General features: G+C 38.5%; 1 protein-coding gene and 1 long non-coding RNA gene across 3 annotated transcripts in view; one reads left to right on the top strand and one right to left on the bottom strand.

Moving 5' to 3' along the window:
- Nucleotides 1–27,041, top strand: part of LOC138935354 (uncharacterized) — a 236,201-nt gene that overhangs the window by 124,699 nt on the left and 84,461 nt on the right. The window lies entirely within an intron of this gene.
- Nucleotides 1,504–20,457, bottom strand: LOC138935348 (LHFPL tetraspan subfamily member 6 protein). 2 transcript variants are annotated; one of them, XM_070299818.1, is made up of 5 exons: nt 19,008–20,457; nt 15,257–15,375; nt 10,727–10,902; nt 9,805–9,900; nt 1,504–7,955 (listed from the first exon to the last, which is right to left on the bottom strand). In XM_070299818.1, the coding sequence occupies exons 1-5, from the start codon at nt 19,095–19,097 to the stop codon at nt 7,819–7,821; spliced, it is 618 nt and encodes a 205-aa protein (XP_070155919.1). In that variant the 5' UTR covers nt 19,098–20,457; the 3' UTR covers nt 1,504–7,818. The 2 variants fall into 2 exon arrangements, with proteins under 2 accessions (XP_070155919.1, XP_070155918.1); XM_070299817.1 differs by having other exon boundaries at nt 9,805–9,903; nt 19,008–20,455.

The raw sequence follows: 27,041 nt of genomic DNA, 5'->3' as shown, positions 1-27,041 counted from the left end.
TATTCCATTATTGAGAGAGCTTCCGATAAGCATTATTACATTTCTTCTCACGCAATAAATACATTTGGCCAAAAAAAAAATTGCTTCTCGCTATTTGCACTTTTATCATCGTCGTTCTCGTAATGTCTCCCGTTAAACGATTATTACTTGCACGCAGTCGAAGAACTGTGCCTATGAAAAATACGCATTATTGGATAATACGATTCTTTCGTCGTATTTTATTCCATTTTGTTTTAATATTACTCATCGCTACATCACGTTTACTTTACATTTACCTCTCTTTTGCATGTCTCTCTGTACATGAAATATTTGAGTTAATGAAACAGAGATTTTTCTCCGCATTCGTTATCGATCCAATTCATTCAAGCGTACAATGCAGCTTCCTCCATCCTCACTTATCTCGTCATCTGTTTTTATCGTGACATTGATTCACCGCGTTATCACGTTCCTCTCTTCCACTTTTCTTTCCCTCTCTCTGTTTCAATGTCATTATCCTCTACCTTCTCTTCTCCGTTACACTAGTCCGCTTATAGGAAACTATTTCATGCCGTAAGAGCATTTGCTCTCAAAAGCGACCTTTCCCATAAATCCTCTCATCTTATCCGCCCTGTTTGAGAGAAGATGATGCGAATGGCGTAGACTACATTCGCAATTAGGTCACACGATGATTGGACGGTTATTCATAAATACATAAACATATATGAATACATAGACGGGTGCAAAATAAAAAGTATTAAAATATTCAAAATTAAACTGTAAACTGGATAAAATTGAAAAGGTGAATTTTAAATTATGTAATGTATAATGAAACATATAAAGAAGAAATAATTTTTAAAATAATTTATTTTTATCAAACACACATATAATCGAAGGGAAAGAATTGGCAGGAAAATCTATGCGATAATTCATTATTTTATATATATTTCCTTTTTATTATAAAATATATTAATACCTAACAAAAAATTTACATCGGATGAATACGTATAATAGTATGTACACATTCGTCGTTTACGAGGAAATAGTCACGGTTGACATTACGAAGGAAGGACCAGTTCTATAATAATATGCCCTATATCGTAAATAACACGTCGTACAGCATATATCATTGATATTTGCAATCAGTAATGTGTGAGAATAAAAAGAGATGATCCCAATTAATTGTGTGTCGGATTGCACATCGAACAGCATTTATTTACCTTCACGTTGAATGCATATGCGCGCGCCGTTATTTACACGAGCTCTAACTAAACGCACGCTCGTCACGCTCCTTTGCATTTTCATATATGCGGATCACGCTCCAAATATTTTATATACGCTCGATCTTCTCTGCGAATGCAACCGATGAGATCTGATTAATAGTACTTTTCCGAATAAATTATAATATAATACTGCATAAACGCGTTTTATGTTACGAAGTGTTATGTATTATAAAAAATGACATAAATCTTACTAGCCGAGATTAACATTGCGGATACACACTAAAATTCAACAAATCTCTCTCTCTTTTTTTTTTTTTTTTTTTTTTTATTTACGTTACTCCTCTCCTTTTTCTCTTTATGTAATTATTCTTAAAACTTCAACGAATAAATTTCCATTCTTTTTGTTTTAAAAGAAAAAGCTAAGAAGAAGTTGGAGGCAACTCAGAGTGCCTTTCGGGCTCTTTGTTAAATCTTAACATGCATCGTATCAGAAAAAATTTACATTTTTAGAATCAAAAGCAAATATTTAGTTAATTAGAAAACCCGTCTTCAGCATATCCGTTTAAAATACTGCTATCAGCGAAATATTATTATTATGTTCCAGCATCTAATCACATGCGCGTTTAATACACATTAAGGAAATGATTACCTCTGAGGCTAAAATGTATTGATTGTAACGATACGATACGACAGAATTCCACGATGCGAAACACGTTATACAAAAGAACGAAAATTTAGATAAAAGAAAAAAATTAATATTCATTATAAAGTAAAAGGCTTAAAATCAACATGACATTTATCGTTTTAATGAAAAATTTATTTCCTATCTATATATATTTAACTTTTAATTATAAAACTCTTCTCTAGAGATTAATCCAATGAATACGATTTTGTCCAACGTGCTTCTCCGCGAATGTCGTAAAATAGTTTGATAAAACTATGATGCTTACTTTGATGATTATTCTCTAATGCACAATCATTTTTTTTCTTTCTTTTTTTTTTTTTTTTACAAAACGATGGATATAACAGCAACAGTCGCTCTTTTTCTCATCAAGAATTCATATTTACACGCGCACTTTTACAATGTACCGATCCGAATTAGCATGGTCCTTAATTCCTTCAACATGAAGTCGCACTAGATGACAATATAATTATATAATTAATGTTCGGTACACTGATTCTGATAGTATAGTCGAAGATGAAAAATGTACATAAAACGACATTTGAGAAGTACGATAGATTACGGATGTCATAATTTATCGATTTCATATACGCGCGTCGTTCGGATATATCGATCATGGCTTGGCAAATTTAACAAAAAGAGGAATAGATAAATCTAACTATTGAAGAAATCTGTTATATAAAAGTCCTTTTTTTTTTGACATTCAATATCTCGTACTTTCTCATACTTTCAATCTATCGAGAGTTAAAAAATTATGTAACCATAATATAATTGAGACAACTGCCTTCCTTCATGCTATGAGAAGAATGAACAAACGATTAAGGATGTGGTAGATAATAACCGATCGATCAATCGAATCCTTATTGCCAACAATGATAATCGTCTTATGAAGCTGCCAGCAATTTGACAAGATTAATCGCAATCACTCAGCCATCCCTCAGACACTCGGGGGACATCGTCAATATCCTTCATTATTGGATCGCGCATCGAAAGTGTCAAATTAGCGAGAAAGCTTTACGCTGTTCGATCACAGACAGAAGCTAATCAAAGGGCACATCGCCCTGCACGAAAGATGAATTAGCATGGCTCTTTTGCGCGATCTTGCATCCAAACAGTTCAATTTGTAATGATTCCGTCGGATCAACAATAGCATAATTGAAAGGTAGAAATTAAATAGCGATTAATTAATCAAGTATCGGTGGAAAAAAATTTCTGATTTTTATACAAGTAAAATTTAAAAAATTTGAGCAAACACTATAATCAGGAGAAAATTAACACGCCCGCGTATCCTCCAAAAAAATTACATCTGCAAGAATAGTAAAACAGAACCAAATCAGTGAAATAAATTAGCTTTAAATTACATAAATAATGATTAATAACTGCAGTAGCAATTTAGCATTAATAACTAATCAATAAGCAGACTTTAAAAATATTTAAGAAATATCAGACAAAAGGAAGATTATTTGATCGCACGACCAATCGTTGTAAATTGTCTCGCGGCTATGAGACTCACATAACGAAAACTTCGCGAACAATGGAGGTATCGAAATTGTTTAAGTTTGAAGAAGTTCCTTCTTCGCTATTGAAATTGACATTTCTCGATATAATGTTGAAGAGCGTGTAATCGCGTTAACTCTATTTTCACATTAATCTGTCATTACCACTCGCGAAGTGCGAGTGCGATAATACTAATACAATAATACTTAGATCTGAGAGATTATTGTTCAGATTTTTTGCCATCGCAGAAATGAATATAAATGTATATTGGTCAGAAAATTCTCGTAGACGTTTTTAAGTAAGATATAGTCTATCGTTGTTCTCATTTTTCGTTGCCGAGAGACCGAATTACGGTAGGTAAGCCGAAACGACTTCAGCGAAATTAAGATTAAACGGAGGAGCGGTGAGAGAATAAACCGACACAGGAATTCGCTCGCGACCCTTATGGCCTCTCTAAGGACAACTAGGCAAGGTAACCGGTTACGAAACGGTACGTTTATGGAGATAGCGAAATGGCCGCCACTTGCTCTGCCCGGTCACGCGATAAGTGCTCGTGAGTCGAGCGAGCGAAAATACAAGAAAGACGAAGAGTAAGGGAAACGATGGTTTGGTTTGCTGAAACATTTCTCGTTCTATTCCTGAATCGTTCCATCCCGCACGAGCCCTCCCATCGTATCTCTCTCCGTCTCCTCTCTTTCTTTCTCTCGCAGATAAACCGATAGCTCAATTAGTCACGAGAACGAACTCGCTTTTCCGGCTATCTCTTTTCCCCACCTTCCTCACCGGCCGGCAGTGGTCGCAGAGAGAAATGGCCGGGTGAGTCCTTAGGTTAGGAAGGAAGGCGGAAGTCGATAAGAGGCAAAGTGGAATCGGGCAGCGGCGTGTGGAAGCGCGTAGCGAGAAATGCGAGAGGGAAAGGGGATCGGCGTGATACGAGAGTAGTGGAGGAGAGCGGAGGGCGAGAGAAAAAAAAGGAAAGGATAGAAAGAGGAACGGGATGAATGAGGGACAGGATGCTGGGGAATGCGCATGCGAAGGGGGGAGAGGTTTTACCGCGAAAGTTTCTCAAGGGAGACGATACATCCGCTCTACGAGCGAACAAACCGACCCGTCGATCGATAGATCCCGAACCAGCAGCTCGTTTCCTTTCCATTTTTTTTCTCTCTCTCTCTCTTTTTTTTTTTTTAAGTTTTGCTCGGAGAACGGTACGTCGACGGAGCCTAAAGTTATAGCTCGCGAGAAAAACACGATGCAGTAGTTCTACCTCTTGATAGTGTCAGCGAATCACGACATAACGAACGAATCGAGTTAGAGCCTTGAGATGCGAAAGTCACTAAAAGTCTTATCGGAAAATAAGGATATGTCACGCGCCGATAGATGTGAGAAAAAAATATTCAAGTGGACTAATAACATCGCGATTCTCTCAACTAATAACATAATGCTGTTGTCGATTTTATTCGATATAATATTTAAATTCGATCTTTTCATTTTCTTTAAGAACGGTACTTTCGATCCTTGATTCGTTTACTAGTATTTACGCATTTTGGTAACGTTACGCATTGATAAATACTCTATCCGGATTGAACCCGTGTAGCGTGTAATCCAGAAAGCTCTTTCAGCAGTTTCATAACACCTTTGCCAGAGTTGCGTTCTAGGCTGTCCTCGGGAAAGCTACGTCAACGCATAGAACGTGACTTCGTTTTGCGTCAATAACGAATAACGGAGATATTTTCCGAATTTGCGACGATCTCCATGGTTCGCATATTTCGGGTGCGTATCAATGGAAAAAGAGAGAGAGAGAACAAAAGAGCGTATCAGAATCAGTAACCATATCAACACGGATTTTTTTATTCACGGCGAAACAATTTCTATCAGACGCATAACCACGACGAGTACGTTATTTTGTGCGCGACAATAGGCGCGCACGCGCGTGTGTGTGTCGGCGCGCGTGCGGTAGAAAAAAAGCCGCGATTAATTCCCGATGCAAGAAGTAAGCGATGCATAGAGATCCCGTGCGAAGGGAGCGTGCTCCGGTCTGTTTGTTCAGCTTGGATTTTTATCCGGCCAATAACGATGCCTTCACCGAATAACGCGCGCCATTCCGTCAACACGTGAGATTCAACCGCGTTCGCAATTGTGAATTTCACTGGGGCTACACACCTATATACCTTGCTCACATATACGCATCCCGAATATTACATTCTTCACAACGCGCACAAATACCGCAGGCTATTTTTTACCTGAAAGTCGTACAGGGTGATTCAATATTCGTGAATGCGCATCGTGTGCGCAGCGAGATTGCGTGAAGACCGAATTGCACGCAGTATTTTTTCCTCGACAAAAAATTCCGGAAGCACTGATTGTTTTCGAATTTTCGAAAGCAACGTGAAATAAAGCATCTCTGGTGAAATATTGCTCTTACAAAGCTCATATTATTTATAAATATCTCGATTCGTAATTAAATCATCGATATGAAGCTTGAACGAGGTAGATCACGAACATAAAACGAGAAAATCCTTTTCTTTTTTTAACTACTCGATTCAATCTTCCGATTTCTTTTGTTTGAAAAATAGAATGAAGCGAAGAAGATCGGCGGATGGTTTAGATAGAAGCCACGATACAAATAAACTACTACCCGCGGCTATAGAAGCCCAGAACTTTGACCTTTCCTGATCCCTTTATCTTTTAATTACGCGGATTTCGCTAGTCGCTAAATTTTCCGCGTCTGGCTTAAACCCAATTTTCTCGACACTTTCTCTCTTTCTCTCTCTCCTTCTCTCTTGCGTGCGCGATTCAATATGGACACAATTACTTGTTTGATAGAGTGGCTCTCCATGTGAGAATTGCCTATATATAAAACGTAACACTTTTCTGTTACCTTACAAAAATGTCAGGTAAGAAGATATTTTGCGCGAAAAGTAAATACGACACATATTATCCGAAAAATCTGGGATCTTATTTGGATAAATTCTAAGATAAATACACACTGACAGTCATCGTTAATCCAATATCATTATTTTCACGAAAGAAATAGCATCTTGAGGAAAGAATCCGAGACGAGGATAAATAAGAGAAACGTGCAAGTCTCTGGAGGGTCGAAACGTTCTCCACGTCTGTGCGATCGATATATCCGAAGGTCTTCTTCGGGACCGTGGGATACACATAGTATGCTGCAGTCCACCTGGATACCGTGATCGTTACGACGCATCTGAATGCAAAGTCCCGGCGCGAAAGAGATGTATATATGTGTGTTCGTATTTCTCTCGGTCCGAATCCTTTTGCGCTATCGTGTATATGCCTAGCGAGCGAATTGAAAGTGCTGAAAGGCGAATTGCCAATTGCTTCGTCGCTTCTACTCGGGGCTTACTATGGCATCAAATTGGAAATACCGTAGTGGTTCTCGAACACTCTGTGCCGTGAAACAAGACTATAAGATTCACTTTAAGCGCGGTATATACATACGTACATATACAGATCGCGTATACAATATATACAGAGGCGCAGGATTTGTCTCGAGAGGGTAGATATGCTTTAATCGATCAAAAGTTTAATCAATCTTCCGAGATCCGGATGGATTTTCGATGCAATCCTAAGATTTTTTCGCGGAAAAATATCTAGTCATATTAAGGGGGGGGGAAAAAAAAGATTACCGAGATAGCAAAGATTTTTTTATACAGACTCCTATATTTTTTTGCAAAGGAAAATTTCTTCGCTATTTAATAGAAACATTCTCTCGGGAAATACGCTTGTAAAATTGTTTACCAAGTTTAAATGTGTATCTCGTATACTTCTTTCGTGTTCGACGTGTAAATGTGACATCACGTTGAAAATACGGAGAGAAAAATTTATTTTTTTAAATTGTCAACTCGTACCTACCCACTTAATCGTTCAAATTGTCAATCGTTTCATTTATCGATGAACTATGTTATATGAGCGCGACGCTCGTTTATAGCGTTCACGTCACGCCGATCGTAGCGTGAGATGTGTCAATGGGAAGGGGTTAGTCACACGCAGATGGCGCGTTTGCGTTAAACCATGCATTAAACCGACGTGAAATGGCGCAAAAATTTGCATTCTCGCCCCGAATCGAAAAATACATATACGTAAAATATGTATGAGATGCGAGTCCGCGCAACTCGCAGTCGTCACGCTAGTACGCCGCGATATACGCGAAAATATTCCGCCCGCGCGCTTGACAGATCCCGCGCAAATGTTGCGACGTGTTTATATGTACGCGATAACATATGTATATCTTGTTTCGCACCGCGACGTGGGTGGACGATAGGCGGTGATGGTGGTGGCGGCGACGACGACGTTCGCGTACTTACGCACGGCGCATGCACGCAACAGGCGCGACGATCAACAGACCGTGACGATGGAGAGAGTGGCGGTCGTCTTCGGCGAGGCGTAGGCGTGAATCGATTGCGAGTATCTCGATTGTCAAATACGCAGAGGATCCGTGTGCGAATTCGTCGTGGGCTTGTGTTGCGCCGCGCAGAAGCTCAGGCCGAAGCAAAGCATCAGCAACGCGATAGAACCGATCAGCAAGTGGTTCGACCAGGACAGCGAGCACTTCCCTGAAACAGATGGCATCCGTCTATCATCGACTCGACGAGTATTCTGCGGTGTCGACACTCCCGGGAATTTCCCGGCGAACAGCTCGGCAGCCTAATCGTCGTGTCGAGAGGTTGAATCTCATTGTCGCCGTAATGGTTTAATCAGTGGCTCGCAGAGTAGATTAATAAAGTGACGTGGACGGATTTATTCCACGAGATACGTTGCCCCGAAAAGAAGACATTATTTTTCGACAAATTGCAATTAGGAATTTTTTTTCTTTCTTTTTTTTTTTTTAATGATGAATAATAGTTGAAGAGAAAGGAGACATTGGCACGATATTTTTTAATTGCCAGTTTTTTTATAATATTTTATTTTACTTTATAAATAAATGTTTTTATTTATAATATAGCGACAAGCAAAGAGAGATGATTTGATTTAAACATAAAATAATGATATCAACGTTAACGCAAATTCGACACATCTACATTTCCAATTCAGCACTAAAATAGAAATGTTAATTGCGAATATGGTGACTGGTGGAATGTACAATACTCGCTACAGCGATCGAATCTTTTGGCTTTAAACAATTTGAAATACAAAATTACCTTCGTATTTCCATTAAAAAGTTTACAAATAAGTTGAATTTATAATCCACAAGAGATATCATTTAACAGACGGAACGTGCTATCGAAATATATACGATCCCGTCATCGCTTTGGTTTGATGTCAGTTTGACCCAACCGGTCTATTTCCATAGTATTCACCTGGGAACGCTTGTCACCTGTGTATCGAATACACATAGCGTATGGATTATATGTATTCTCTCGGCCAGATAACTCTACAAAATCTTGTCAATATAAAAAAATAAGTTTTTTTCGGAATTAAAATTTTCCATCGATAGGTTTTTTTTTTTTTTTTTTTTTTTTTTTTTTTTTTTTTTTTTTTCTTCCAGATATATAATCATCTTTCTACAATCCTAATTATAAAATATCGGAGCATCGATAGAGTTTTTGAAATACAAGAGAAAAATAAAAAATTTTTTAATACGGGAATACAAGGCAGCCGAATATATATAGACAAATATTTTCCTCTAGTTATATCACGTGGCAAATCTATCGAATGCAAATTTAGTATCAGAGATGATCCTGCGGAATACAACAACGTATACGCATCCGTAGTCACGGCAGCAAATTCGCAGCAAATCAATAACAATCCCCCGGGTATTGAAAGGCAAATCACCATCGGATCGCCGATGTCGAATCAGATCGTTACGGGCACGCTGGAAAATTACGAGAAAATCAGAGGAATTGCGTTCGAGATCGGTGTGACGTGGGATTGCGCGCCCCGCAAAGTTACAAGAGCCATAAGTCTCGACCGGTTTACGTAAAGTCTCGGAATGGCTGCAGGTCGTCGAGTGCTCCGTAAAATTCTCCGGGAATTCGCCTGCGAAAATGCGGAAACTTCCACCGCCGATGTTAGTCTGTCGTCGTCGTTGTCGTTGTCGTTGTCGTCGTCGTTGTCGTCGTCGTTGTCGTAATGTAACGTCTTAAGAGTAATCACGTACAGACACATGTCCGCGGATTTCTGCTGCGCCACATCGGAACGGCAATTTCTCGTTGAAGACGTCGTTAAACTAGGAAACGAGGAACTAAAGCGCAACTCTCCCCTCCCTCCCCCCCCCTCCCTCCTCGCTCCTTCCGCCCGCGCGTTCACAAGTTCGTCGAGTGTTAATTAGTTATCGAATTAGATCGATAACTCGCGCCGCATTCCGCCGGAATTAAGTTCCGGGCTGCCATTCTCCGCTGCTTGCCGTATCATTCGTATCGCTACACCGAATACGAGTACTGAATACGAACGGAGAGTACTCACCGAGATTGTAAACATTGGCTCCTTTCCCGCAGGATTCGCGTACTTCCCGATTATCCCAGCCGATCGGATACATGAACAGACCGCCGCATATCATCGCTGCTGTAACAAACAGATAAAAATAGTCAATGAATTTTGAATTATTGTACCAAGAATTTAATATGCTTTAATCAAGAAGCGTATTAATAATTTATATTTATCCATTTTTTTCCGTTAGCTATTATTTGCAGTTTTCTCGTTGATCTTATGTATTAATTATATAAAAATGAAAAATACACGTTGTAGAGTTGCGTGTCGCATTTATTTACAAAATAGAAAAATTTTAAACGGAAGAAATAATAGCGAATTCTGCGAATCCAGCATGATGTCACGCGCGCGTTTTTCTCCCGAGAAATCAGTATTACGTGATCCTCAACGTCATCCCGCATCGATCACGTCGTACAGAGCCTGCGGGCGATTTTTGTCATTTTTCGAAAGCGACCCTCGAACGCGAATAGAAGCAAATCGAGAACAACGAACTAACTTGAAGCGCGTAAATGGAATACGTCAATGCGCTGGAAGAAGGATGACGTTACCATGATATCTATTTTATTCGAGGACAGTTCATTATTTTGTCGCGAGATGAATTTCTCGTCGGTCCATTATGTTTACCTCGCATCAATTCGATATGTGAGCAGACAGACTGTGTGATTATTTTTAAAGCTGTATCATGTTTTTGTGCTTGATATATAGAAAGAGCTTAAATTACGAATTTTTAATTACGATTCAATGTACGTGCGATATGTATTTTTCTTTTTCACATAATAATAAAACAATATTGACGTAACGTTGATAATAGCATGTTAACGCGTAACAAATGAAATTAATTTCGAATTAAATTATTGTATCTAATTACAAAATTAAAAAAATGTGCGCATACACTCACCAGCGAGCAGTTGCAAGGAACCAAGTATTCTCGTGTGTTTCGGCGTTTTTAGAATGTGTGGGAGGAATGATGACGCCGCTGCCAGAAGCGTCAAGGCGCCAATTACTGCAATCGCGACGCCAATTCCCATCGTGACTGTACTCGCCTGCCACCAGGCACTCGGTATATCCCAAAAGCTGTAATGTAACATCACACTCGCTATAATAAATTTCTGAAATCAGCCATCCGTTAAATATTCATATTTTCATAAATCGAAAACTATTTAACTTTGTTTGACAGACAAAATGCTTCAAATCGTAAAATTCGTAAATATTTTCTTGAACCTAAGATATTTCCCTACGTAACACATTGAAGTATAATTAAAAACAAAAAGAAGACGTTAAATCGAAGGCTATTTGCGCGAAAATAATGTTTTAATAATGTAATGGAACAATTCCAATAAAGCTCTAATCGATGCATTTATCGCAAACTGAAATAAGCTTTATTCGTTATATTATTTACGTATTTGTAGTTGTTCTACATCTACATTAATTAATATAACAAGGGATGCGGCTTATATGAACTATGAAATTAGAGTACGGATTTATCGGAACTAGCGCTAAAGCAAAACGAAACAGCAAATATATTTTATTCTAATTACATCCGATGTGTAATAATATTACGAGAACTAACTCAAACGTGAAATTATATTGTATTTCGATGTATGTGCGTAATGAGTTAAAATTGTCATAAGGCGAAATTAAACGGAGTTTAGCCATAAATTATATTATTGCTTTGTAGAATTTTGAATAAATCCAATAATTAGTAATTTAATCGCATTATTTCATGAATTGGCACGTTAAAGCAATTTGCCGATTTGAATTTTTCTATCAGAGACTCGAATTTCTTAAATGTAGAACATATTCCGCTACAACGAGATTCATTAGTGTAAAATATAATAAATAATTTTGTGCCACATAAACAATTATATAGGATGTAAAAATAAATTTTATATTACTATTATAGTAATCTGAAAAATGTAAATTGAATATCGCAAATAAAGAATTAGTGAGATTATCAAAGTCGAGAAAATGCACATAACTTTGCAGAATATTTTTCGTTTTACGCAAATATTTTTTATCGGGAGATATCGTGACGTAAAATATCGTATTATCTGTTTTTAGCCTCCCGAAGTTTTGACCCGTTAAACTGATCAAATGTAATATTTTTTTCGCGGTGCGCGTTCTGACGTAAAATATTTTATCGTTCGCTTTTGTTTGGAAAAAATGGGATATTAATCGTAGCCGACGTTACATAGTTGTATAAATATTTCCCGTTATTCTCATAGAGATTTTTGAGATTATTTCCTGTGAATTATATTCTAATTAGCTCATTTAATTTGTATGCTTTGTATAACTTGGAATAAAATCGTCTCAAATATATATTTCAATCTTGTTAAGTATTAGAATAACAAATAGTATCTAATGAACGTAATATAATAATATGAGTGTTATTTTACGATTTGTTTGAAATCCTTTCTAAATTTTTTTCCGTAAGATTTGTGTAATGAAACGATTGCATGAATTTTCGAGTTATCGTAACTCCATGTCGAGAGATAACGGGTCTATCGTAGAAACGGATGGAGTTAACGAATCAATCTCGATTTGCAGAGAGTGAGCTTGCTATTAGCACTTACCGTGCTTATACCGAAAAGCAGATTTTGCGAGTGTATAATTATATTATCACACGCGCTTAGGCAATCGGGAAATCGCTTGTTGTACCCGATTCATTGCTGAATATTAGATAGTGCGACAGATATAATCTTGTGTCCAGATTGCGATACTGCCGAACGTACATAAGTTTGACATACAAGATACATTTTTCCATGTCAAAAAAGACGAAACGATACCAAATTTTTCAATGAATTTATTATTAAAATTAAGAACAGACATTGTTGAAAGCTTACCGGCATTTTGTCGTGGAAAATCGAACATGACGTTACGCAACACTGGAGCACATGTCATCTCGTTATATTCAATTGATTTTCCATCGGATCAAATCTGATGGAATAAGTAAAAATTCGCTCGGGTCGAGTACATCGTCATTGCGATGAAAAAGAGAGAAGGATGAGACGAGGATCGTCAAATGGTACTGATACCGACGAACCCGACCTACATACGAATTTCCGAAAATTAAATCAGAGATCGCGTATGCAAAATATATTTTTTTATCATTTTTTCCGTAGCGCTCTAGCGAGATCTCGTGGGCAAAAGAGTATATCCGGAATTAAATTTGCGGGTGACTCATTGTTAGCGCCTCCCCGTGCAGTATTCTCGACGAAATATCTTTTATAACCTTATACCTTCGTGGAATGGATGTGGAAATATACATAAACAAAGCAATATACATATGTCATAATCTTATAATTTTCTTAGCTTATTTTATATTTTTTTTAAAGATTTTGTTATTACGTATTAACGTCAAAATTTTTATCACGTTCTCTTTAAAAATAATAATTTAAAAACAAAAAAAAATTAAGTTTCCGTGTCCATTGACGAGCGCTTTAAAAAATACGCAATAGTAGTGGAAACGCGTTTACTTTATTTTCTATGCTTTCCATCATTGTACACGTGCTGTCATGAAGTAGGTTGTGGGAACAATTTCCATACAATTTTCTGCTACGGACGTCATCAATATATATCGCTGAACCGACCATCGCATATTGCCTGTCACAATTCATATAACGTGAAAGTTTTAATTCTCGCAAGTGATCGCAAAAAAAAAAAAAAAAAAAAAAAAATGATTAGTAAAGTATATTATCGATTTAATTAAGATCAAACTCGACATAAATTATTCTCGCGATCACGTGTGACGCGCGTTGTGCAAATCGCGTGTGATCTCGTCGACCGAATGCACATATCGTGAAAAAAAAAGAAGAGATAAAACTTCTATAATTTACCGCGGATCGTTGCGTCACTTTTGCGGAAAATATAGCCCGTATTTTCGAACGCGTCTATCGAAATCCTCTTCGGCAAACGGCCGGTAGTCGATAACGGGCGATAATACGAATGCGCCGAATAGCCCAATTCTTGTTTTTAACGCTTTTGCTGATCCTACGATGCGAATACGAGGATTTGGTATGCATCGTTTAGCTGCCGCGATCGGATAGAACAGTACTCGAAAAACACATGACTCATGGATACCTTAATACATCGAATTCCCAAAGCGCAATCCAATTCTATTAATCTCGCGTGCTTACACACCGTTATTGCGAGATGATTGTTATTCCCATTATTATCATTATCAGTGCCATATAACAGAAATGGGGCAAACAAATCTATATATCCTCCGATTAATTTACTATATTAATATATTAATACTCTATTGCAATTACTATTAATATTAGGGAAATTTGTTTTAACGCAGGTTACATGTAACCTGCATACATTTTTCATTAAACAATATAATTTAAAGTAATTATAGTTTATTATTCCTTTTAGAGGAAAGATATATAACTGTTGAAAATATACATAGAGATGATCAAATGGCTGACATTTAATTCAATTATTCGTATGCATTCAAAAGTTAAAATAAACGAATCCCGAATTAATCCTTGTATTAATAACCGAGAAAGTCTCTTTTATTCGAATAAAATGATCAAAGAATCATGATATTTTGACTGAACTTATGATATTTCATATAATTTCTCGTTTAATACGCAAAAAAGGAAAGGGTCGCGCCGTTTCTCTACTTTCCTCTTTTTGTAATTTCCTTCGTTAATAACGGTGCTTTATGTAGTTTTCGTGCCGCGGGCCAATTGCGATTTTTACGATCGCTCGGCAAGAAAATTCTTACGCCCCGTTTTCTTGGCCTGCACGAGTATTAACGTGAAATTATTCTGGTCGCGTGATACGAATTACACAAGCAACTTGAGCTCGGTTTAAATTATTCGGATTCACTTCTCGAACTCAAATTAATCCGTTATCGAGAGAGAATTTTAAATATTCATTCCCGCACCTGCAACGCGAACATGCGTAAAATTCCTGTTTTTATCGTGGATAGAGCAATTTGTATAATTAAGATGTCACATATAATTCGCGATTATATATCTCTCGATTGTATTATATTATACTAATTATTTATTTAATCATATTTAATATTATTCTGAAATATGCTTCATTTATTTCTTTTATATCTTTTAATTTTTTATAATTTCTAAACTTTATTTTGTATCGTTTATACAACTTGATATAATTTTAATTACATACATAAAAATTTATGCATTTTACGCGCTGTGTTAGAGTGATTATCAAACGTACGTTTCTTTAAATTACAATTTCGTGAGATAATTAAGATTTTATTCAATCTGATAATTTGAAAGAATGATCGAGGAAATTTGCGGCCATCGTTCTTTTAAATCTCGTAATCTAAGAGATATTTAACGGGCGAGCTTCGCTCTTCTCGCACCTTAGGAATCGCGGGCGTAGAAGAGGCTGCCTATAACACCGACTGTGCTTTGATATGGGAATATATTAATGCGAAAATACGTACCTGGAGTACCTCGCGCACTCGTAAACTATCTCGGGCGTGGCGTTGGGGGCCCTAATTCGCGGGTAATTGCAACGCCGGAAGGAACTGAAGTACGCATCCGCCTTTCCCAGAAGTCGTCCCTGAAATACACAAGGCCGCAGAAACGGTAACGATTACGCTACTGCATTATAGTGCTGAAATTTTATAATAAGATTCTGTAAAATCGAAGGAATTCGCTAAACATAAATTTAATAAGATCTAGAGAGGAGGCTTAAAATTATATAATATTAATAAAAATATTGAATAGCATTCATAAATATTACAAGCAACTTTGCAGCTTTATTTTACATTTCTTTTTAACGTAACATTTTGAAACGCGCATTTATGAAATAGTTATATTATATAATAACATCTATGGAGTAAGATACTTAGATGTTTTATATACTCATTTCATTCGCGAAGACCTATTACAGTGTATCGAGAAAAATTTTCTCCCTTCTCTAACAAATTTTGCAAGCGGCGCCAAAGAAACGGGAAATGTCTCGCCGGCTTGTTTGAATGCTTTTGATTGCTTCCCTTAATACGGAAAAAATATAACGCAACCGTCTGTCGAAGAAGGACAAGAAAGCGGAAGAAGGTCGTAATAAGCTTGCTTGTCGTTTACCAAATGCCGTTTTCTTTCAAAGAGCTCGTTCTTTTCGCATTTATTTTCATTAACAAATCGTAATAAAATTGCACGATTTTGCAAACAATCTCTTTTTCTAATATTTCACATCCATAAATAAATGTAAAATATTGAAAAGCTATATTTAATAACTAATATTACAAAAGAGACGTATCAGTAATTTTTTTATTATTCTTTTTATATCGCATTCGATTTTTCAACGTAATAATGGAGATTAAGTAAATAAATCACTATTCTCGAACGAAAAATCCTGAAAATGATCATATGTAAATAGTTAATATATTAAAAATTTTCATTTTATTGAATGTTGATATAAGATACATAAAACATTATATATGACATGAAAAATTTTTTTTCTCGCAAGCTCTCCTCTTGTAAATCTAAATTTTTCCAGTGATTCTCTCTATAACGCGAACTATTACATTATCAATTTTAAATAGTATAAACAAACTTAGAAATAAATAGAATATTCATAATCAATAAATATAGAAAGACTTTTAAAAGGGGAAAATTTTTTCTATATTAATTTTATCATTATTCGCAAATCTACATTTTATAAAAAAGTTTGTAAAAGAATTATACAAATTAATAGTTGCCTAGACTTATCGAATGAAGAGAATCGCAGATCCGTAATCATATAATTGATAGATAGATAGAACTTTATTTTTCAAGAGCGTTTCGTTTATCATGCGATGCGAAGAACAATTCGGTCCTTCATTCCATTTGAGAATGAGACTTCGTTTGTATTTTATATCTGCAACACAACATCGACCAGACCACGACCAAGTAAAGGCAAGTAGTCGCGCGAAGTACAAAGTTACCCTATCCAACGGTATCCCGTCCCGTCAACTTCTCTCTCGACCAAGTTGCCGGTGCCCGAAGCGTTCTTGTCTCGTTCAAGAATCTTGTACGCGTAACGAACATCTCGGTAAATTTCAAGGACCGAAATTTTGCCTCGCATCACGGCCAGAAGGTTGTTACGCTTGTTGACAATGCTTGCTACATGGTTACATCGCGAAATCATTCAATTATCCGAATTACAATATACTACAAAATAAACGGTGTTATCGGTACGTAATTATAATTGTCGCAACGATAATTTTATATAAAGGTATATTTTTTTTTAATTTTGGTTTCGCGCTTTATTAACACATTGCACGGTTTGACTCTACATTAATAAAAGAATGTATAAATAGATTTGAATTCTATTTATCGTGTTTCTTAGCGCGTTGAGAGATACAATATTTCTTACATATCTTTACTCAATTCTTTTTTCTTTCGTTTCTCAGTTTTTTTTTTTCCGGATAAGTTACAAAAATTAATGTTTCAGTTTCGTTGTTTTGTTTGCCGTTTAGAACGAAGAATCCGATTACTATCGCCGTTCCACGATCCATCTTGACTCGAGCTTGTTCGATTTCTCACGTTTTCTCTGCCGCTCTCCTCTTATTTCTCTAGCTTCTCTGCTTTTCTTATTCCCTCCCCCTTCCCTCACCCCTCCCCCTCCCCATAGTTGTTCTTTTCTCACTACGTTTTCCCATGTCTCGCTTCTTTGTCGCAGATGCTGGTATCTCACTTTACATCTCGCTCACACGAACGAAATAATGTGAAAATGATAAGTAAATAAATACTATGTGCGAGGTAATGTGTTGTATCCCCTCGAATAACATTGCAGTCTTAACATTAGTGTTCAGGTGCAACGGCGCTTTAAAGCAAAAAAAAATTCGTTATTTCGTATTCTAACGGAGGTACACGCTCTATCTCCAGCTTTTAACTAATTTAGTGAAATACATCGATACACGTATAATCGGATTACACTTAATTACGCGGCAGGAATCAAGAATTAATGGATATTGTGGGGTGTAGCAGCCGCTGCTCGCATTCCGCACGAAACTCGACCTCGGCAATTCTTGAAATTCGAGTTTACGAATTTTAGCCATTCGATTTCCCGATGAATATTCCGAGAGTGATAAATGGAGCGTCGCGTCGGTTGAAGACTCCGATGTACAAAGTGCAAACCGAAATAACATTAAAAAATATATACAAACTGTATCTTCTCGTAAACTAGGACTTTTACATGGAGATAGAATCGTTCGTTATTCAATAAACAACTTAACGTTATCGCAATCGCGAAACGTTCTCGGCGCGTCGTAAGCTCGCGAGAATCTCGATACTGATGTTTTACTAGACGGGCACGCAAATTTCACCGGTTTTATCGCGATGTCCGTGAAATTGCTTTACGATCGTGCCGAAGAAATTGTCGGAGTCATCAAAATCGTCGATACAAAACCCCTCGACGACTCCCCGTGGAGGAAAAACGGCTTTCTTCGTGTCTTCGCGTAAGTCGCTGATCGTGTACGTATACGTTACGCGAATAAAAGTCCTGAGAATGCGCGAACTATGATCGTACAAAATCCGGAATGATCCTTCGGCAAAGTTGCACGAACGCGAGAACGACGTCGTATAAGTTGCACGACCATGGAACGAGGAAGTGTAGCTACGGCAAGGAAGCGAAACTCTCCCACGCACTCGATAAGTATAATTTTACAAGTTGCCAGTTATTGGGTAAAAGTTGTCGGTTGTTTTGTAGCTGCTCGCTAGTCATATGGAAATTGAACGCAGCGAATCGTCACGGGGATAAACTAACTCGGTTATGAGCGATAATAATGCTCTATTCTACCGCGTGTTATTTGATTCGATAATATATCATTCTCGTATTTATCGACTCGGTTGCTTTATCACTCTATTAATATCGCACGTTAATGACCATTAAACATCGGAGCGCCGCACGATACAATAGAGATATTGATTTAATTATAAGAGGAATATATATTTATAATGCTAGTTTAATATCTAACGACAGGGGGAAAGAAAATGCGAAGAAAAGTAGGGAACATTTTAAATTATAATTATTAATTATCTACGGTTGCTTTGAAACTTTCTTCAATTTCTTTGACACGATTAACTAACTTTACTGGAATTCTTAAAAAATTTTAATGAAAGTTAGAAAGTTAAAGAACATTGTAGGAAGATAATTCTGTTTTTCGTAGAGTGTCATATATCACGATTAAGAGGAAAAGTATCGCTTACCTGAATCCAGTAAGGCAAGTAAAAACCGGAGCACGCCAGAATCGAGGCTATAGTGGACAGAGTAGCCCACAGCACGCACAGCACTGTCATCTCATCGGTTTAAAAGCGTCCGCCTCTCTCCCTCACGCACCGCTGTTCATCCTCCATTCGTGGATAATTATCAAGGTCTCCGAAAGTGGGGTCGGGGATCTCGATTACGTACTTGGTCCGTACGAAGAGGGTCCTTCCATCCGATCGCCATCCAATGTCGACAGCCGTTTTCGACAACGTTCACCCGTCGTCTCTGTCGCTTTTAAATCGCCTCCTCTTTATGTCATGGCTGGCAAAAGGCACCGATCGATCGTGCAAGTGACATTTATTAGGGTATCGATGGTCACGATGCTCGCAAGAGGAAAGGAGGGAGAACCGAGTGTTCGATCGGGATCGAGATCGATCTCTTAATCGCGAATCAAGTCATGTCAGTTTTATGTTCTCTTCTCGAGCATGAATGCTTCAATCATCGTCCCCGATCTGCGTCGTCGTTTTCCGCTGGCGAAAACCTTCGGCTCGCCGTGGTTAATTCGGCCACCACCAGATTATCCCGCTCGTAAAACGTGACCGAGAGTATCACTTCGTCGAATGAGTCACGCGGTTAATTTCGATTCTTGTTCCGTAATACGCTTCGCGCGTCGGAAATTGATATTGAACGACGATGAAACGAGGGCGCGATCTCTCAAGTTACTACGTATTTATGTGCGTGGAAACTAATAAGAAAGTTATCCTTCCATACAATCAGCCGCTACATAAAGTTTCACGACCGATCTGCTCCGTTTTGACACTATATAATACTGCCAATAACATTCGAGAAGTTCATTATTCGATAAAACTTGCCAACGATGTTCGTTTATGATCTTTCTCGTCGATGTATATTCTAAAGAGATCGCGTTATTATTTCATATCGATCTAGTTCACCGATCGAAAAAAAACGTTCGCCGATAAATTCGTAATTCGTCGGCCGTCATCCTTCACTTTTTCACTCTGCGTCCCTTGATGATTTATCGTGAGATGTTTTCATCGAGAGTCGCTTAATTTCTTGCAGGGATGGTACCTCGTTCCCCTGCCAGATGCGTTCTTCGCTGTTAATTATAGACTCGGCCGCCACATCGCGGTTCACCACCCACGCTGCGTGCCCGATAAGTATTCGCGCCGTCGTATCGTACGAGACTATCCGTTTCGGAGCACAAACCGCACTCTCGCGACGCGGGAGATGTCGAAGAAATCATACGCGATGCTTGTTCGGTCGACGAAATTTAATTTCACACTCGTATAGTCCTTTCGTACGAACGAAGAACGAGACGACCGACGACGAGAAGAAATGTAACGTGCGCGAATGTCCGACGTCGCCGTCGTTCTCGTCGTCGTCGTCGTCGTCGCGCACGGCGCTGCTTCGTGGCTGCGACTGAACGGTTCCGTTCTCCACATTCAGCGCGTTTCTCCTCCTCCTTCTCTCTCTTTCACTCCCTCTCTGTCTCTCTCCTGCCCACCCGCGCTGCGATCGCACTGCGTGGGAGAACGAGGAGCGCCGCGACGCAGCATCCCGCCTCTCGGACATCTGGCGGGTACACGGGTGACGGTGTACATACACGCGTGTGTATCGCACGGGCGTGTGCGTGCGCAATGTAACACGTGTACGAATCACATTGTCGGCGTACCCGTTTGTTAATGGAGATAGATCAAATAATCTCTCTCGTCCTTGTCTCGAAGTTTCCGGCGCGATGAATACGCGACGCGGTGAACCGCGAAGAAGTAAACGATGATTACGGAACATTGTCTCGCGCTGGCCTATTTTTCGTACTGATTATTACGCGACGACTACGAGCATTAATCATGCTTGCGTGTGTGTGTGTGTGTGTGTGTGTTTTTTTTTTTTTTTTTTTCGACACGTACAACGGCATGTCAATCGATAGACTGACGGACTTTAACAGGGTCCCTGGTGTATCAATTTAGGGATGAAGAGCTTGACGGTTCAGTTGTTATGCGCTAAGCTAAAATAATAGAGTTTATTCCTATATTACTCGTTAATAACATATATAATCGCAATTTATTACAAAAGATGTTTCGTTGTTATTTTAATTTCTTATACACGCAATATGATACAATTGGAGGGTTTTATTATTAAGCGTTGTCAGAGATTATAAGCGGTTGCACAATCCACAGAAAATGAACGGATGAAAGGCAGTAAAGTACGAGTAATATTTGATAACCGAACTCTTGGCCCAAATCCAGAAATATTAGTTTGAAGAATAATTTTGTTTCTGAACAACAGAAATCAGATATTTTTATTGTAAAAATTTTTTCCGCTTAAAACATAGAAGCTTGTAATTGTCAATGAATCTGTGTAATCCCCAATTTCATGTAGTATATATCGATTTGAGACGTCAATGCGTCGCGCCCTCCTGCCGTAAAAGCTTCCAAGGTCGAAATTGAAGATACGTTGACCTACATCACTATAATTGAGCCGTTAGAAATTGGCAAATTCCCCCAGAGTCCAGTAATAAAAATATTATTATTTGAAGATTAAAAAGGAAGAGAGACGCTCGTTCAACCTCACAAAAAATTAATAATTTTCTCTTGGCATTTTATTCCATATATTTTTCTAATACACATACATCCATTAATTATATGTATCTTTTAAATTTATACAGACCGCTTGGTTGATGAATCTGCCAGCGCATTGTTGTTCCGGCTAGTTCTGCTTTACATCCATCGTGGAATCTCGTTAACATTTCCATCATCCATCATGGAGACATAGAGATGCTCTCGCTCATTCTCGCCGCGCTATCGACGTTATCCCGAGTGTTCCTTTTGGCACCGCTATCAGTCGCATTAGGAAAATGAACCGCTGGTTTTTTTTTTGTTTTTTTTTTTTCCCCTCTTTACGAATATCACGATGACTATAGGTATAAAGAGAGATTACAAAGCCTGAAGAAACAAGGATAAGAGCGAGACCGGAAAATGCGGTGGAAAAAAAGAGCAGACTAACAAGTCGCAGCAGAAACGGCGACAATGTAACGTTTCATTTCGCGTGAAACGGTATAAAACTTTTCGTTCTGCCGAGAGAGAAAGAGCGCAACCAGTGCTCGTTTACGCGCGTATACATACACGAATTGAGATCACCCGACAAACAGAAAAAACAAAGTACGTAGACGATTTCGAATAAAGTCTCATTTCGGTGTAAACTTTATCGAATTTTACCATCGGCATAGTTACCATGTAAGATGCGACATATCTCGTTTGTGCGTAAGCGTATCTTTATATGTATATACATTTTTACCGCCCTCGGTTACGCGCTACATTATTGATCATCACGAGAATAATTTTAATTATACCATATCGCTATATATACAGAGAATGATATCGATTAGGAGAAGAGAGATCAAATAATATCTTATATATTTCCAAACGTCGTTCAGGGAACGTTCGCCGTCAAGCGCTTTCAGGGAAATCGGCTCAAAGGAAGGTCCGAGATGAAGCGATGAATGCAGCGAAACTTCGGAGAACGGAAAGCAAACTCCTTCCCTGCGATATCATCGCGGTGGTCCCGGCTCTTCCTCCGTCGTCGAACGAGAAAAGCGCTATCCCCTCAAACAGATTATGAGTCTCGGATTTATTTTTACGGCCGGTCGGATCCCAGTACTCGTATCTGCGCGTCGTGGAGGCAAACTGATACCGTTCTCCCTTGATTCGATAGCGGTGCTCCACGACACCGTGAAATGTATAGCGGCGCTTTTCTGTAGAAAGCAACGCGAGCGAAAATAATCATCGTCGAACGTCGTCCGTCCATCGGTCGGAGAGATTACGCTTCCCCCTTTTCACGGGGGATAGCATTATAACGCGAGAGCAACCGTATGTACGAATCGATTTTAATACATTTTCGCGTTTATCGCAAACCGCACGTGTGGACGGCTGATCGCGTGTAGGAAATTAAGATGAGAAGAGACACACAGGAGAGAGATCTCTCGTTTCTCCATCTCCGTGCTCTTATCTTCCTCTGTTTGCTCGGATAATGAGCTCTCCCAGCCTCTGTATAGCCGTCGGCGCGACGTTTAACGTTTGTGCCAACTGTACGGACGTTCGTACAAGATGCGCGTAAAATAACGTTCCGTTATTTCCCGCGTTCCCGAGCAAATTACGTATCGCGCTAGGATCAAAAGACGAGCGGCACTTGAAAAAGATGATTTATCGGATAGCGGCGCCGCACTTCCGGCTGTTACGGTACGATGCGTCAAACAAAATGCCTCGGGCGCGAATCTTTATCTCTCTCTCGTCTTGCGATAAGATAGATTTTACAAAAGGAGATGGCGAGGGGTTGGGATTTACTCGATCTCCTCTCGCCTCTTGCGCGCGGCTACCGGATGGAGAAAAGAATCTTATCTACGAACGTGCGCGGTCGCGAAGCTGGCTGTTGAATAAATACAGGTCGAGATTCGAGACGCCATCGTCGAAGAATTCTGCGATTCGTCTGGTCGGACTCGAAACGCCGTAAGATGTAAAATACGAGGATTTTAAAGTGCACGCGTGCGGAAAGGAAGAAAGGAGTACGCGAAAACATCGAGAAATCGTATCACTTTGTCAAATTTCATACAGGAATATTCTTATAGGAAGCGTGAAAGAGGGGGAATGAGTAGGTATCACAAATTTGCGAATACCGCGAAACAGTTATGAGCAAGAACATCGTCGTTCTTGCTACGTAACATTTATGCGACATGACTACAAACTCGCGTTTATATCTCATCATATAATGCATACGAATAATAATATATACATAGTGCTTATATGACGGATCAATTAAATATTGAAGGCTCCGCAAAAAAAACTAAGAGTTACACTGAATTGCTTACCAAACACAGAGAAACTTTCTCGTTCTCTCGCGTATACGCGATAAATGACTGAGCCCCCCTCCCTTCGCGCTCGATCGGAAAGAATTCATTTCCCCGTAGGTGCCTAATTACGTGCTTTTTCTCCATCATTCTATCCATCCGATCTATCCACGGTCATCTAACACGAAGAAAGAAAGAGAGTGAATTGTGTGCTTCCCAATGGGGAAGATCGATCACGAATCACTAGTGAAGTGAACGTGATGCGGAAGTTAAAACAACGAGAACTCTCATTTTAGGAACGTTACGAATCTTTTGTTCGAAAGATCGATCTTTTGTTCAAAAAGACAAAAAATTGTAATAATATTGCTATAAATTAGCATTATACGTCAAATTGTTCAATCTCCATATCGCTATCGAACACTGCTTGGCAGTGTTTAATCATGCTTTCCACTTTACGAGTTTTTCTGGCGTAGCCTCGGCTTAATGCTCGCCACATGGTCCCAACATGCCAGTTTTAACGCCACTTCATTTTTCCCAAGCCTCATCGTTATGGTTAAATCTAAAACGGATAATGTCGTCATCGTGTTTAAGAAACTCGTGGGAGGCACTATTCGGCGATTCGCAAGTATCTTAATTAAATAACGGCTCGTCTTTCAGAAACCTCGATAAAACATTGTTGTAAGACAGATTATAACAAAGATTGGATATTTGCTTAATAAGGTAAATAGTTAACGTGATGCGCGGAGGTTGCCGCTATCGAATATTTAAGTGACGGGAATCCAACTTGGACCGACGTGTGGGGGTGGTCAGTCTCGGCGTCGACGTCGGTCTTGCCGTCAGTCCTCCGACATTAGATGATGTAGACAACGGGCGGCAAGCATGTTAATAAACTCGCTTGCCAGCGCGGCACTTATAGCAGTTCGCCAGAGGCCCTTTAATCAAAGAGCAACGGGCAATTACAATTATTCCCGGAGCAGTTTTCTCCTTCGATCGTCTTGAACCTCTCGCGCGCATAAAAATGTTACGGTCGAGAGATTTTATCCGTCATTCCGTGAACTCCGAAAGAAATGCACCGATATCAGTATACAGAATCTATCATTAAACGGTAAATAATGGTTGTTGGCAAAAATAAAATACCGTGATTTAAACAACGCTTTGACGTGACATAAAAGTTTTCAACGTATCTCTCCATGGAATCATAAAATACATATGAAAATCTCTGTTATTCGGCGCACTGTTATCATCGCATATGTAAAACATTAACATATAACGTGACAAATTTTATTATTCTTGTTTTTGTACATTAGATAAATAAGAACATAAAATGGATTTGTAATGGATTATCGAAGTATGACAGAGAATCGATCAAAATTTAAAGTCGTTAGCGATATAATCTACGATTATGTCTTTATTTCGGCGAGATATATCAATTATCAGTTAAAAAAAAAGGACAGAGAAAGAGGGGGAGAGAGAGAGGGGGGGGGGGCGGATAGTAGCAATAGGATGACATGCGAGACACGGAGATAAACGGCGAAGCTAAATGAAACTTGCGTGACAATTTGAATACATCAAACTAAAATCGTATAGCAATAGAACGCTACATCACATGCATACATATGTATATGCATCTCTACGCGCTGTAATTTGATTGTATTCGTTTCTCGATAGCTGGACGAAGTTAGCGAAATACGTGAGCGAAATTTCAAGCCGTAACGACTCGAAACTTTCTCGAGATTGACGCTTTAGCCCCGCTGTGTGGAATCGCCGCCGCCGTTGACTCTCGCACATCCATGCATGTGTGTCCATATAAACCGTTCTATCCATTAGTTAAATCCGAATTGAAATTCGTACTAAAGCGCGAATCGCGGATAGATAGCACATCGTTCGTTTAACGTAACTGCTTAAATTTTCACGTCGAGACAGTTGTAAATTGTCAGTCGTACGCGGTAACAATTCCGTACAGTATTCCACTGTAATACGTTTCAGTGTAAGTTGCGAGAAGTAAACATAATAACATCTATCTCGTATATCATACAAATGGTCAATATTTTTCTTTCATTGAAAATTTATAAAATATAATTGAAAATAGATATATAAATTTCCTCTATTAAATAAAATATAAAGGTTATATATACGGTAGTAATATATTTGCAATATACGAGTATGCGATATAGTCAATCGACAATTTCATTACTTTACGTTGCTTTACAAATATCCGTTCCGAATATGAATTACGTACATTCGCTACGATTAAATCAAATTTTAATTTTATAAAATTTTTATTTTATAACGTCATCATACTATAGCACTTTCATTAATATATCATAATTATTCCACACAATTTTTTACTACTTTCTGCTAATAATTTTTATTCTCTCTTATACTGCATTTAACATTTATATGAAGATATATACAAGTTTATTCTATTCTTATGCGATTAAAGTTTTATATATACTGCGTATCTCTTCAAGATTATGTTATAAATTCTTAGAAAATGGCTACTATTATCAAATTGCCAGAAGCGAATTTTTTTTATCGTTCGCGATCTTTATTCCGAGATCCCAGATTATTATGACTACTCTTATCTTATATATATATTTTTTTTTAATCGAAAAAGTTTGCACATAAAAACGTTAATTAAGTGAATCATAGGCTTGCTGCTTCATCCTCGAGAGGATTGAGCTGTGAGTCGAAAACGAACATGTTACTCCTCGGAGCGATTCGGTCGGTATACACAGGAACGGCAAACATCCCCTGGAATTACACTTTTGCACTCCACGTTTTTCCCCAGATGAAACGGCAATAAAAATATTGTTTACGACGGGAATAAAACTTAACGTTCCCCACCTCGCGTTTCCTCCTTCCTCCTTCCGTCCATTTTGTCCGTCTCGTCCCGTCTCGCTCGAGAACCGCCAAATAAAAGCGTCGAGCAAAAAAAAAAAAAAAGAAAGATAAAAAAATATAAACATGAAAATGAGAAAATGTCGCTTACCGTGCGCATTCGCACGTCGTAACGCGCTGCCGTGGCGGATGCGTGCGCGCGCGATGTAGAACGAGATGAGATGAAATAGAATGAAACGCGAAATGAAATGAAACGAGGGCGACAAGGTTAGTAGTAGAGAAGAGACGGGTAGGGCGGCAAAAAAGGCGAGGAAATGAAACACGGATAAAATTT

This window comes from Polyergus mexicanus, unplaced genomic scaffold (genome assembly GCF_030449975.1).
Source record: "Polyergus mexicanus isolate NDT 795.1 unplaced genomic scaffold, iyPolMexi1.0 SCAF_8, whole genome shotgun sequence".
In the NCBI taxonomy this organism is placed as follows: domain Eukaryota; kingdom Metazoa; phylum Arthropoda; class Insecta; order Hymenoptera; family Formicidae; genus Polyergus; species Polyergus mexicanus.
This window is presented reverse-complemented; position numbering and strand designations above follow the sequence as displayed.

Coding starts and splice junctions, on each gene's coding strand:
- LOC138935348 (XM_070299817.1), bottom strand. CDS start 19,097: ATGACAGTGCTGTGCGTGCTGTGGGCTACTCTGTCCACTATAGCCTCG. Junction 9,904..10,726: donor TTCCTTGCAACTGCTCGCTG/GTGAGTGTATGC, acceptor TGTTTGTTACAG/CAGCGATGATATGCGGCGGT. Junction 7,956..9,804: donor AGCCAATGTTTACAATCTCG/GTGAGTACTCTC, acceptor CATCTGTTTCAG/GGAAGTGCTCGCTGTCCTGG.